This window comes from Cygnus olor, chromosome 1 (genome assembly GCF_009769625.2).
Source record: "Cygnus olor isolate bCygOlo1 chromosome 1, bCygOlo1.pri.v2, whole genome shotgun sequence".
NCBI classification, from domain to species: Eukaryota; Metazoa; Chordata; class Aves; order Anseriformes; family Anatidae; genus Cygnus; species Cygnus olor.
In genome coordinates this window covers 153,397,196-153,411,157 of record NC_049169.1, presented here as the reverse complement: position 1 = coordinate 153,411,157, position 13,962 = coordinate 153,397,196, and the positions used below count along the sequence as shown (strand labels likewise).

At 38.3% G+C, this 13,962-nt stretch overlaps 2 protein-coding genes across 8 annotated transcripts in view; one reads left to right on the top strand and one right to left on the bottom strand.

Annotated features, from left to right (window-relative positions):
* FARP1 (FERM, ARH/RhoGEF and pleckstrin domain protein 1) overlaps nt 1–3,200 on the top strand; it is a 209,247-nt gene extending 206,047 nt beyond the window's left edge. For all 6 annotated transcript variants that reach the window (XM_040538357.1, XM_040538347.1, XM_040538339.1 and 3 more), the window contains 3 exons: nt 251–358; nt 962–1,113; nt 2,263–3,200. In XM_040538357.1, coding sequence (XP_040394291.1) covers nt 251–358; nt 962–1,113; nt 2,263–2,344 — 342 coding nt within the window. In that variant the 3' untranslated portion in view covers nt 2,345–3,200. The remainder of the gene's footprint in view (nt 1–250; nt 359–961; nt 1,114–2,262) is intronic.
* Nucleotides 3,201–8,892: 5,692 nt separating this feature from the next.
* The window catches only part of STK24 (serine/threonine kinase 24), a 53,088-nt gene continuing 48,018 nt past the window's right edge, over nt 8,893–13,962 (bottom strand). For both annotated transcript variants that reach the window (XM_040538397.1, XM_040538388.1), the window contains exons 10-11: nt 12,365–12,501; nt 8,893–11,028 (exon numbers count right to left, since the gene is read on the bottom strand). In XM_040538397.1, the coding sequence (XP_040394331.1) occupies nt 10,992–11,028; nt 12,365–12,501 (174 nt within the window). In that variant the 3' untranslated portion in view covers nt 8,893–10,991. The remainder of the gene's footprint in view (nt 11,029–12,364; nt 12,502–13,962) is intronic.

The window sequence follows — 13,962 nt, the reverse complement described above, 5'->3', positions numbered from 1 at the left end:
AATACAACAAGGTCACATAGGATGAGGTAAAAGCAGCTGATTTTCCTTACGGTAATTAAACTGCAGACAAACCTCACTTAAAGAACGACAGGTATTTCTAGTTCTGAGCTTACAGCCAAACTGAGGGAATTAAATAAGCTAAGCAGAAATGCAAACATCCTTTATGTGGGCTTGGCTACTTTCCACCTGCTTGTACACCTCTGCAATGTGCACTTCACTGTTTTATTTGCCTACTTTTGATCTGTTTCAGAATCAGCTGTCCGGAAATCTCCTAAGAAAATTCAAAAACAGCAACGGGTGGCAGAAGCTCTGGGTGGTATTCACCAACTTCTGTATGTTCTTCTATAAATCGCACCAGGTAACGTACTGCACGAGCTTGTGCGTGAGCAGTTGTTTCCTGACACTTCCAACAGCTAGCTTACACTTTTGTTATTATAGAAATCCTCAATGCTAGGTTTTATGCACTATAAAAAAAAAAAAAAGAGTAGGATATTTTACACATAAGCAGGATAGAGAAATGATGTGTTCATACACATGCCATACTCAGCAAAAGCACTTAAACAGAGAATGCTGCAGGTTGGCGAGTACATTTCTAAAGGAGTGGGTGTTTGCAAGCCTGGGATGAACACGTGTGGTGCTCTGCAGGTGCCAAATGATGGTGCTTTAAGCTTGTCATCTTGAAAGCAGTGAAAGCCTAAGACTTGAGACAACTTTCTTACCAGGAAATACTGGTAGGATTAGCTTGCAGAAGTTTTGTATGATAAGGAACCCTAAAGATGGGCGAACTGAAATTACCAAACAATTCAGATTGTTGCCATTGTATAACTCTGGTACTTCTTCCATGTGAATTCAGAAACACAACTGCCTTGAAATGATTTTATATTTATTTTCCATTTCACTTATGTGCTCTCCCTGCCTGTTAACATTTGATCTCACTGCATTTTTCATCATTTATTTTCAGGACAATCATCCTTTAGCCAGCCTTCCTTTATTGGGATATTCACTCACCATTCCTTCCGAATCTGAAAACATTCACAAAGATTATGTGTTCAAGCTGCATTTCAAATCCCATGTGTACTACTTCAGGGCTGAAAGTGAATACACATTTGAAAGGTAAGTCAGTCTTTTGTGAGACAGAATTTTGTAAAATTCCAGTTTGGTTGGTTTTTTCAAACAAGGTTACTAAGCTCCAAGGTTACTAAATTGATTTAGCAATACAGGCATGTAGTTCAGCACAGTAACCTTCAAATTCTTAAAAGAAATTTTAAACCTGGTAATGCTAGAACCAAGTTAGTTGTTTTTGATAACACATGGTAGCTACAGCAATAATCACTGCAAAACTTGAAATAGGTGCAGGAATTGCACATTCAAAATTAATCAGGCTGGCTGTACGTAGCTCTCTGTGTATCAGACATCAGGAAGCGCGTAAACAGGTCAGAGGACCTTTTTAGTAGTGTGCAGAATGACTTCACTTTCTCTAGTACAACTGGCTGTAAAATCCACACCTGAAATAAAATCTTTTTCCCAGAAGCTGCTCTTCTTACTGTGTTCTGCCACTTCAGCGTATAATTTTTACACATTCCACTGAATTCTAGTTAGATGGAGAGCTGGGAAACAAGCACTACTCTTCCTAAATTATGGTTTGAGCTTACTCACACTGGGAATTAATTTAGTTCTTTTGTATGAAGCATTAACATAACAAAGATCTTAATGTCCTCTCATAGTCAAGAAACCTATAATTAAGTTTTAGCCATGTCAGTCTAAAACTTTAAATAAGGCAAATTGTGGGGAAGAGGTAATTAAATAAATTAGTAGAATTAGAAAAACACAAAAGCCCTTTCTCAGTTCTGGAAGAAGCAGTAACTGCAGCTAAATCACGGTTTTTTCGCAACAGAATCAAGCGGCTGTTTTTAACTGCTCATCACTTGGATGATCGGGGGGGAGGGGGGGAAGAGAGAGAGATTTGGTACTTGCAGAACAAGTTAAACTATTAAGTTAGTGTATTTTGGGGCCCCTCTCCCCCATTCATCCTCTCTAAACCTCCTTTCAGATATGCATTTGGCAGTCATCTGGATCTGTAGCCTCTTGACTTTGGGTAGGGAGCAAAGTAGTAAGCATGACGATGTTTCCATAGACACTGAAAATAAAGTTTTTGTACAACTAATGGCACAGGCAATGACTACGCAGAGAAAAATCTTTCAAGAAATCTTTCTTTAGGAATTTACCATTATTTTGCTTTTGTCTCCTCGTGCCCTCTCACAGATGGATGGAAGTGATCCGAAGTGCCACCAGCTCTGCCTCACGCACTCGAGCTCTGAGTCACAAAGAGCCTCATGCCTACTGACAGCTAAACAAACCACCGTGTCGATTGTCCAGCAGCTGCTGATTTTCTAGAGGACGTTTGAAACATTTCTCCCTCCAAGTTTAGTAAAACTTACGTTTGTTAAAAGAAAACAAAAAGTATGGTTTTGCAGAAACTCACAGTTCCTCAGCAAAACTGTTTTCCGTATGTTGAAAATAGCTTACCATCATCCCAGTGGCTGCGGTTCGTTTCATGTCTTGTATTTTGTCATTCTGTGCTGTTTTTAGCTTGTGCCAGTATTAAAATATTGTCCTTATTAGAGTGCCAAATGCCAAAAGACATTTTATTGCCTCAGAGATTGCACCTAAAAAAAAAATGACTTCACAATCTGAAAACTTTCTCCTGTGAGGCAAACACTATTTCTTTTCTTTACATAAAAATATATTATTTTTTTTTACCATGTTAATCTGTAGACTGCTGAATTTTTAAATGTAGGTGGACTTTCACAGCATAGACTATAATTATATATGCGGTAAGCAGTCTAACAGGAATGAGGTAACTTTCAGATTTCATGTTTTTTTTCCTCCAGTCTTTCTACATTTAATCAACAAGGAATTACTAATTTTCTATCTTTAACAAGGAAACAGTTTACAGCTCACTCTCAGTTCCCTTTGGGGTTACTGCTCCATGTGGTATAAATAAACTATAGGATTCCTATCTAACCATTTTTCTTGGTGCAAGTTGACCAAATTGTTCATCTGTTGGCTTTGAAAAGTGAGTACTACTTGCAAGATGGAAAAAAAAAAAGTTTAAAAATAATCCAGTGCAATATTATTTGGGCTGTTAATGTACTGTGAATGGTATGTACAAGAAGAAATTAAAGGCTGTGGTGACATTCTGCTGTTTGTTTTACAGACTTGAAAAACAAAACCAAAAACACCTGTATGCTACAAGAACCACAGCTATTTGTAACTAATTTGTGGAGTGTTTTGGTAACTAGCAGGGACTAAAGCAGCGTAAGCCGGGCGTGCTACTGAACCCCCAAGCCCTCGCCATGCCTGCTGCACATCCTAGTGTGATGCTTGGTTTTGCTGTTGGATTGCCACCTGCTCTGTCCCTCCTGGTGCTCGGTATACAGAGGGACGGGCCCAATCCGCAGCAGAAATGCCCATTTTGTGCACCTGGCTGTAACGGCTTCCAACACCATTTTTTGATAGCCCTCAGCCCACTCAGAAGGGCATCATCACAAAGTCTGCTGTGAGTAGATGCTTTTCCTTATGCTTTAAGAAACACTTCATCATGAGGCTGGTATAAACTTGGATTCACAGACGTTCAGTGTGCTGGAACCACCTCTCACCACTAAGGGCCTTTGAGCAAGCAGTGCTACGCAGAGGGGCCAGAATATAGCTGAATTTTTTATATATAACTATGAGAAATGAAGCTGGGACAATTCTGCCCCCAACTTGTCTTCTTCTCACTATTCACTCTGTTAAATGCTTACCTATCTGCGATGTATAAAGTGGCTTACAGCTTTGCTCACAACAAAAGGGAACAAAATACTGCTGTTTGAAGACAGTAAATAAAGCCTTCTTTCTATTCCCCCACCCCACCCCAAAGAAAACCTCAGTGAAATTAGAGCTCCTGGTGAGTAGCAGGATATTGCTAGTCACAAAAAGTTACTTAGGACTGTGTTTTATACAGTACACACACATGCACCCGTACATCTATGCATGTATTTTAATGTGCATGCGTAAAATCTTAAGGAATAGGCTGGATTCCTAATTACTTATGACAAGTAGAAGTCCCCCTGGCCAAACCTGAGCCACCCTGACAAAGGAAAATAAACATTTCAGCGTATTTGCTTCAGCTGTGTATAAATCTACAAACCCTTGGGCAGGTAACTGGTTGCAGTTGCTCTTTTCCTTAGGTATTTCCCCTTAGAGAGAAAGCTTTACCTTTTGGTCAGGCAGTTGGACCAGATGATCTGTGAAGGTCCCTTCCAACTGAACTAGTCTAGTCTATAGTGTTTCGTTTTAATGTCAATATGGCTAAAATAAGCACATTCCTCTATAGCACCTCCTCTTTCCATTTGACACGATGAAAGACAAACCCCGAAAGTAGGTAGAAAGAATCGGAAGAACTTTCTCCCAGCAGCAGGTCTCACTAGCTTATCCACGCCGAGCTTGTGGTCACCCTTCTTCATAGGGCCAATGCAAGTGGCCCGATGACGTACATGAACTGTAATGCTTCAAGCCTGACCAGGACTGGGAGCACTGAGCTTTACAGTGACGAAAAGAGGAAATAACTCAGCAGAGATTAACAGCCACAGGCTTGGGAAGATGAAGCTGATGAAGAAACGGCGTGTGATGTTCCTCTTAAGTGCAGTAAGGAACTGCACAACTTCCAGAATAAAAATTTACTGAGATGTAAAATAATACATGCAAACCCTCACCAGCTCTACTTCAGCATTAGAATGGAAAAGAAACCCAAGCCACCATTCAGGACCTTTAATCCCTCAGCTCTACAGTTGTAAGATTATTATGCACCTCTATAAATATTGATGTAATTCCTAGCCAAACTCTCCTCCCTCTAGCTCAGGTCTTTTATAACAAGCCATGCTAAGCACCTCTGGTGGTTTTTGTTTTTTTTTTTAGGGGAGGCAAAATAAATAGGACAACTGCTGGCTACTGAATATACATTACTTTTTTTTTTTTTTTTTTTTTTTTAACATATAGGACAGTTTCTATTTTTTCCTCTAGTTCATTCCAGAAAAGAGGATACAAACATATTTCATCTATTGCAAAGCCTATGGTCTACGCCACTAGAATTTCAAATACAAATGACTGCTGGGTCCCTTCATCCGTCCTTTACAACTGTTATCTATAACAGTGATAACACCCTTTTTTAAAAACTTGAAATTATATGGAGGGTCATGCCCTTAGTTCAGCTAAAATTGAATTTTATTTTAGATCAGTGGGGCTTGTGGGATACACTAATCATCAATGCCAGTTTTTGCTGAGCTCTCAAAAGAAGGAAATCAGCTAACAGCTTTTCTAGTTACGATTCATTTTCATGCAAAGAACGACTGGAAAATATTTTTTCTGTAACATCCAAGGCAAAAAGATTTTTTCCTTTAACGGGATGATGATGCCTTTTTTTTTTTTAATGGAGCCAGTCAAACTTTTGTTATTTAAATAGGAGTACATTTGTCAGCATTTTTCCAGCTCTTTATTCCTAAGGTTACCCCAAAACTGAAATAATGGTAAGAGAATTAAAGCAACAGTCTGGCCAGTCTTATCTCAATGTGTGAACAAATCCATGGCTTACTAGAAAGCTGTGACAGCCGACCACTTACTGTTAGCCCTGACCGACGTCCTAGTACTGCCATTGACCCAGCGAGGCTCAGAGACACGACGGGTTCCCAGCTTCGTACGTCGCCGCGTGCTAGGTCAGCATCGCCAACCAACCACGCCATTCTCTCAGGGCAGCGGTGGAAAAAACTCAAACTGATCACTCCAAGAGACTTACTCTGCTTGTTACTTGTTATTACTTGCCTTGAATAATCAATTCCTAGCTTCAAAAAATGAATGCACAAAAATGAAACAAAAACTTCACTGTCACACTCAGTGGGATCAACAAAGCCTGGACTCCTGTGGATTTTTTTCCCCACAGGGCTAAGCATCTCCATGGTTTCTTTCATTAAGATACGAGTAATACTGATATACTCAGACTACTTATTTTCACAAAATTTTAATTAATTACTTAATTACTGTTAAGACCGCAATCCATGTTCTCAAATAATTGAGCTAAAATCAGTCAAAATATAATAAAGAGACTGAAAGACAAGCTAGCAGGCAGAAACATGCACTGGGGCTGCAGACATCATGGTAAAGGTCTCTGAGTGGAGGAAGCTCTCACAAGGAAACACTCATTTTAGAAACAACCAGGGGCAACATACCACAATTATACCTAAAACAGAGAAACAAACAGAACTCGAAAAGCCCAGTTTTGACCATTTTTCCTTTTCATTCAAGACTAATTATGTGGTCTTCCCCATCAAAAGAGAACAGCCAGCATAATTATGTATGTGCAGATACACTACTACTCCAGTTGCTAGAGCTTCACCACCCCTAGGGGAGGCAAGAAAGAATTGATAGAGGGGGAGGGGAAAAAAGGGCAATGTGGCCCTCGCACATATTTTTAATAGCAGAAAATAGTCATGGAATAGCATTATAGGAGTGCAAATGTTAGAAAGATTGTTATTCAATGATATGGGTAATTAAGGATGCACTATTTGGGGTTAAGGTAATGCAACTTGATGTGAGAACTTCACCAGTTTCACTGGGCTGTTAGGATGAAACATAAAAAGCAGGTTTTAAATCATTGCCATTTGTAAATTGGCATGTTGCCTCACTCTAGGACAAATTGTCATAGAAAACTGCATACAGTAAACCAAAACATTACACTGTCAATCACTTCTATGTGTGTATTAAAAAAAAAACCAACAACTTTATCAAGAAGAGAACTAAACTTCCCACATGGGTAGGCCAGCTGTGAGAGTTAAACTTACTGAATTCCCCCAAATATTCTCAAGTCTTGCTCAGAAATTGTTGTTCCAGCTGAAACAAGAGTTCTCTTGTACAAATTCTGAGATCATTACAACTGAAAACTGAACACCGATTTCTAAACTTCCAGCTTACTGGTACTGACATGCGGACAATAACTGACCTAGAAACCCACAAGAGCATCCCCTTCGGGGAAGGGACCCCGGAATCTCATCTTAACTGACCACTCAGATGGCAAGATTTCATTAAACGTTTCCTTCTTTATTTCTAGGTCATGTAGTTTACAAGGAGCTTTATTACGTTGGTGTCAAGTGACAAAAGTAAAATTTAAGTACATGGTTATAAACAGGCAGCAACGTTACAGAAAACAAGATATACACTTTAATTGTCCTCTGTAATCATGCTTAGAAAGAAGGCAGAAAACCATTACATACAAGTTGTCTACTGCATATGCTCAGTGCAATTACTAGCACATCTGCAAAACAGTTAAAAAGAGCAAGCTTGCAGATTTGTGCTATACTTTAAGCTCCTCCCCAGCAACTTACAAAAATAATTGTGATTGTACTGATCCTTGCATTATACCTGTGCTTATTAACACTTCTGATGATCTTCCAGTGGTGATAGTTTTGAAGGCAAAAATGTTTCCTTAAAAGTAAGGAAAACGTGAAACCTTTACAAATTGGTATCATTATCTTTAAAAAAAATACGTAACGCCACGTTAAGGAGTAAGAGCTAAGCCAGACGTTTCACACGTACATTAAAAGCACAGGCAGATGAAGGAGTTAGGGTGGCTAGGCTAGGAGGTGAACTCAGAACACGCCAGCTTCTTTGCAGCCAAGTGCATACTCTTACCTTACCCCTCGCCTACAGAGAAAGCAAACGCCCCAGTTAAACCACCCCAGAGCCATTGGGTCAGCCGGCCTTACCCATACGGACATACGCAAAACGTTTGGAGTGGCAAGGAAACCATGGCACTTCAGGAAAGCAGTGCTTTGTCATTTTACCGAAAGCATCCTCTACTATACTGATCACGTCTTCGTGCTTTAGTAAACCGGTGATCAACTACAAAGTGCAACTGCAAGGAAAATTAAGTTAAAAAAATAGATTACACATCTGATAGTTACAAAAAGCAAGCCTTCAGTGCAAACGACTGGTTTTATTTTCTCTTTAAACAGAAAGTGAGTTTATTTAATGCTTAATCTTGAAATCCCTGACAAGTAAGCAGTTCTACTGATTTAACTGTTTGCATAAATAGGGATAACCTGTTGCTTAGAATATTCAAGACTGAGTGAAGATGCATTACCTGCAAAAAATAAAAAGTTGGCGCAACTTTATAACAAATGTTTTCAGCGTGAGACAACCTCTCAAAAATATCAATACCCTTATTTTTCTTTCAGAAACTGAGGCCATGCTTCTTTCAAATGAAGCTCTTCTTCTGTTACTGATACAGATCTTATGTTTAAAGCATCAATACTTTCCAATACCAAATGATTGTAATTTTACATTCAAGATACAGCAAACTTTTTGTCAGTGAATCTCACTTTAAGATAGTCTGTAATTAAATAATCTATATATTACATATAAAAATACACATCTCTACCATAAACAAGGTCTTGTCTTTTTGTCAATGATGTCCTAGCCTTTTGGCTAATCAGCCTTGCTGTGTGTCTTACTTATTTTAAGCTCCCAAACCAAAGGATACAACCACCAAGCAAATTCTGTCACAATCTACTCAAATTGAGAAGTATTTCCTCAACACACAATCCTGGAATGCAACAAAAAATGTAACTGAAAAATATAGGTATTTATTACTTTTTAAATGATTGCTCAAAAATAACGTACCTTAGGACTTCATACAATTTCCTGATTGAGAAATTCTTGAGATTCCAGCTACTACCATAAATTTAACATCTCTGCTGAATCTCTGAGGTCTATGCAACTCCAAGTAAGCTAACTTTAATTTCAAGTGCTTACGTTGACATCTTCCATTTTTCTATTTATATTGAATGCAAACGCATCTATTTCTTTCCGTATGCTATAACAGCACGTATTTATCGAATGTCTGACTGTTCTGACATAGAGATGTCAAAAGGTGAATTTCCCACTGCACGGTATTCAGCTGCACGTCTCACAGCAGCAGAGCTGACTTCGTTTCCTCGAGGGTAAGCCTAGCCTTCAAGTTTAAGAGCACAGAAAACAACATGTTTAACGATACCGATCAAAGAGGAGTTACAGAACATTGCTCGAATGTATGCATTGTTCAATTTATCTGAAATTCACTTAACCGTAACAAAAAACCACACTGGCAAATGCGTTGTGTCTAAGAATATGGCTACAAGAATTAAATACCCATTTCTTTGAACTACTTTTTTAGCCTGCTCAGAGTTTCACAGCTCTGTTAGCATAACAGCGTCTTTATCACTGTTAAAATTATTTAATAATTAAGGCTACAAATATGCATATAATAATGGCTAGCATGGTGCTGCGAAGTCCTGCACGACAACCTCACCAGCTTCCAGAACGATTAGAGAGATGGAGTCTCCTTGTACAAAGCCAGGTAGGTAGACATGCCTATGCTTATTTTAATCTTTTGTTCAAAATCTCATATCTTTATTTTTAAAAACACACTTAAACAGATAAGGTACCTCACTGTCTAAAACCTAAAATCATCATTTTTTTTCCATTAAATGAAAAAATGGTCTCTTAGGTACCAGAAGAATAAGCGCCTGCACACAGCCTTGGTGAAACGTAAAACAAGCCAAGGTAAACCTTGAAGTAGTATTATCGGGGAGGGTTAAAAAAAAAAAGACGACACCTAATCAATTGTGTGAATAATGTTACTATTTCCAAGGAAATTTTAAAGCTTAAGTCAGCTATCCAGGAGCTGTCACAGGAATACTTGGAATTTTAGAATTCAAAAAATTTCTTTTTTTTCCCCTAGGGTTAGTAATAGGACATAGCATACAACACCCTTGGCTCAGTTTTGCAGTCCTTCTGTCTAATTTCTATCACTTTCAGTAAAAGGATGCACAGATTTAGGCAGCAAGATGAAACACTGAATACATGGATAATTTTTCTTTTACGCTGCAAGACATTAATTTTAATGACAAAAATAGGCATAATGAAGAGACATTTGCCACTGTCTTAGAGCCAACATCTTAATGAGTTATTTCAGAATAAATGCAAAAAAAAATTGCGTGAGCATTCGAATGTGTTTAGGTGGAAAAGAGATTGTATCTGAATTTCACTACAAGCTTCACAAGTATCTATTACTAAAATTGAACAATACATATGGTTCAGAATTTTCATTGGCACAATTTAAAACTGAAGACATGAAAGAGCTCATTCTATAGGAAAAAACAATAATTTAAATTTAAAGCTTTGAGAGACAAGGTGTGTTCAATTTAAAACAACCAGAAGTAGTACCATAATCAGAAAGTCACACTCTGAATATAGATAAAAAGGAAGAAGTACTGGAGAAACAGAATAAAATTGTGTCTTTGCTGAGGTACGAATAGAAGGTTCCATTGTACAGGATTAACTATCTTTCAATGGCAAATCCTTCACATACAAAAAAAAAATCAATCCAAGATTCACTTATCACGTAATTCAAGATTTACATGTAATAAAGGCAAGGCAATACTCAGTTATGGCCTGTCAAATATTTACCCCACTAACAGTATCTACAGAAGCACTTTACCATTTTGTACACAGTGATTCCTTATGCACGTTGAAAGGCTCTCATTTAAAAAAAAGACATTATATACATATCTGTACACAATTCCAACAAACATACTCCATCTCCCAGTGGAATTCTTAAAGCAAGATACCTGAGGTTTCTCAATATCTTCAATTTCTCTATCACAAACCTAAATATACATTGCAAATTTTACAAAAAGACACCTCCCTGGAATATGTGCATTGTCATTAAAAAAACTATAGCTTTAAGGAGCTGAAAAAGACTGCCTCCATCTGAGAGACTTCATTTTCACTCTTGCACGTTTAGGAACATCCTTCCACCAAAGGACATTCTGGTGACTGAGGGGAGAACGACTTCAGGATGCGCTTCTTCACTGCAGACACCATTGGATCTCCGTTGTCTTAGAAAAGTCAGAAAGAGTACTTCAGTAGGCTGAAGTACTTCCTCCAGCTAGTGAGTATCTGAAGAGGAAAAGAAATCATTATTGTCGTGACTTTCAGAACAGCATTATGTAACAAGTAGCAGCAACTAAAAGTTATTATCCTGTTACATGCTGTTGAAGTTCCAGCCTTTTTCCTTCCAAAACGACATCCACCAGTACTGTCACACTTTAAGGAAACAGCAAAAACAACCTGTGTTCAAGTGTGTTATCAAGAAGTATACGATGTAAAAATTCTGTAGGCTATGGGCAAAATTTAGTGATTCCAGCTTTCCTACTCATTCCTAATCATTCCAAAATATTATTGGGGCAGAAAGTTTGTATTTCTTAGTCTAACCAGCATCTTAAACCATCTAAAGAAAAACAAGCATCTTAATCATATTAAACTTCCATTCAACTTTATGGAATATCAAAGATCAGAACTGAATGGGGAAGGTAAATGGACTCACTCAATTCATTGGGCAGGTCTTCTGAGGGTCCCAACAAACCCATTTAGCCAAACTTGGGAAGTACAGGTCTAACCAATCATAGGAGGAATGAGTATATCAATAGAAACACGTTGTTGAAGAGTCATTTTTCAATAATTTACTATCAAATGGAGAGAGGATATTGCCCATTGCAAGTGGATACAATAAATGATTAAATGATGCAACAGCACATATGTTTTGTAGCTTTCAAATAAGAAGAAACTGTCTTTTCAGAAGCTGACTAGCTCCAAAAATACCTGTCAGGCTGTGGAACAGTTCAAATTCATTTTTAAGGTGGATCCTTCCATTCATTTCTTTATAGAAGGAGTGCAAGCATGTTGATGTACTAGCTTAATACCATCCCTAGAGTAAGAAAAACTTCACCCGTGCATGACCCATCAACAGACACTCCTTATGAATGTTTCTTTCACTCCTTCAAAGAAAAGGGAACGTCTGCTTTGAATGTTGCAATAAGGTATTACGGCTGAGAAAAACAGCAAAAGTCCAAAGATGCAGAGCCATGACAAAAGGAAAAAAAAAAAGCATAGCAGGTATCTCCTAAGACAAAAATAATAACTGTTGCTGTCATGACAAATACAGGTAAGATCATCTCTGGCATCCACAATCGAAGTGCCCAGTGAAAGCCTGACTCCACACGATCATTTTCAGCTGCAATTGCAAGAACAAAAGTCAACCATCACCAAAAGATGGTTGGGTTGTTTGGGTTGTTTTTTGTTTGTTTCCTTTGTACGTCAAAAACACAACTGTAAGCACAAAAGTGTACTTTCCTTTGTTAAAAAAGGAAATCCACTCTTTCCATTTAGCACTAGTCACATGCTTGTAGAATAAGATCTGCCATTTTCTGTAATCCTTAGTGAATTATTTCATTACCTCTGAAGCCTCTGCACAAGGTGTGACACCATGTTATCTGCAATGCCTGGAGAAGCCTCTTCAGCTAAATAAATCGCCTTTCTCAGTTCTTCTATGGAATCTGTGTTACCACCACACACTTCACTTTTCTCTTTCAACTGAAAGAAAAAAAGGAAGTGATACATTAATAATATATTCATAATATTTCCATAAACAATGTAATGCAAAATCTTGCTAGAAAGTGACTGCTAGTGTTCACAGTGTCGAGATTTGACTTTCATTATACACCCTCACATCCTGAAGACCTTTTTCTTCCTGAAGTTAATCTATGCAGTAGTTATTTGGTTGTCATTCATCGTCGCAAGATTTCAATCATTCATATATCCTTTTCACTCAAAATTCATGACACCATCCAACAAAACACGCACTGTTTGGCTGGAGCTGCTTGGTTTCAAGATGTGTTGCATCTTTTGTATACATCTTACTTTTGTATACAAATGTATGCACTTTTGTATACATCTTATATACCTACAGGTTATAATTAGACACCGAGAGCACATTTGTGTGAGCACTGTTAGAAAACGTTTTCACTGTCAACATGTATAACAGAAAATCCTGAGTGCTCTCATCTTCTCCCTGAAACAAAAGATCCCTCAATCAGACAGGAACTGGGGGTCTGAGAGGGAAGGTCTCAGTGCTCAGCTTATGTAGGAGCTGGTATAAGGTGCAGAGTACAAATGGTAAAATAATTTCTTGGAACTCCCTAAAGAGCTTTCAAAAATCTTATCAGGGTCTGGGCTTCCTTAGAAGAAGGTGTCATTTTACTAGCATTAAGGGTGAAAGAAGGCATGGTTGTCTTTCAGGGAGTGGGCTTTCCCCAGCAGGTTGGATGTCTGCATTTACAAGTGTCTCTCCACTTTTATCACTACAACAGTTGTCAAGAGGTGCTTTGCATCATCCTCTTAAATCAACGTTATTCCTTAGAGGGGAAAAAAATGGTGAAAAAATACTCCAGAAGGAGGCTGACTGCATGTAAGTGCTTTGGACCAAAGGGCATCAGAGTTGTTTATACAGAACTGAAGAACAGTGGAACTATTTCTCCAGAAATTATTCAATTGGTTTAAGAGATCCCTGAAAATGCTGTAGCTGGTCTGCAAAAAAAAAAAAATACACATGAGCATGCACGGATGTGCATGCCAGTAATGAAGAAAGCGTCAACACATGGAAACTTTGCGCCATTTTCTGGGATGTAATTTGTGCATGCACACACTTTTGGCCCTGGTCAAGTATAGCAAAGGGTTTGGTTACATGGAATAAGCACGATCCCCATTAATCAGCAGAAAGCAGAATTAACGTATCAGGACACCTTTTGGAGTTCGGTATTAACACAAGACATTCCAGAGGGAGCAAAGTAGCAGTGAAGTACTTCAGAGGTGTCCAGTGAGAAGAGACATCTTCTCAAGCATTAAAGTGGCCTTTCAGGACTTTCTGAAGTAGACTTTCAACAGCTGTCAGCAACTACAGCTCAGGAGGTGCCATCAGCATTGAGGAAAAGCTCTTACTTAAGAGGAATCTGAATCTTGCAAGGGAAAACAGGAAATAGTCATCGTTCTGGTTCC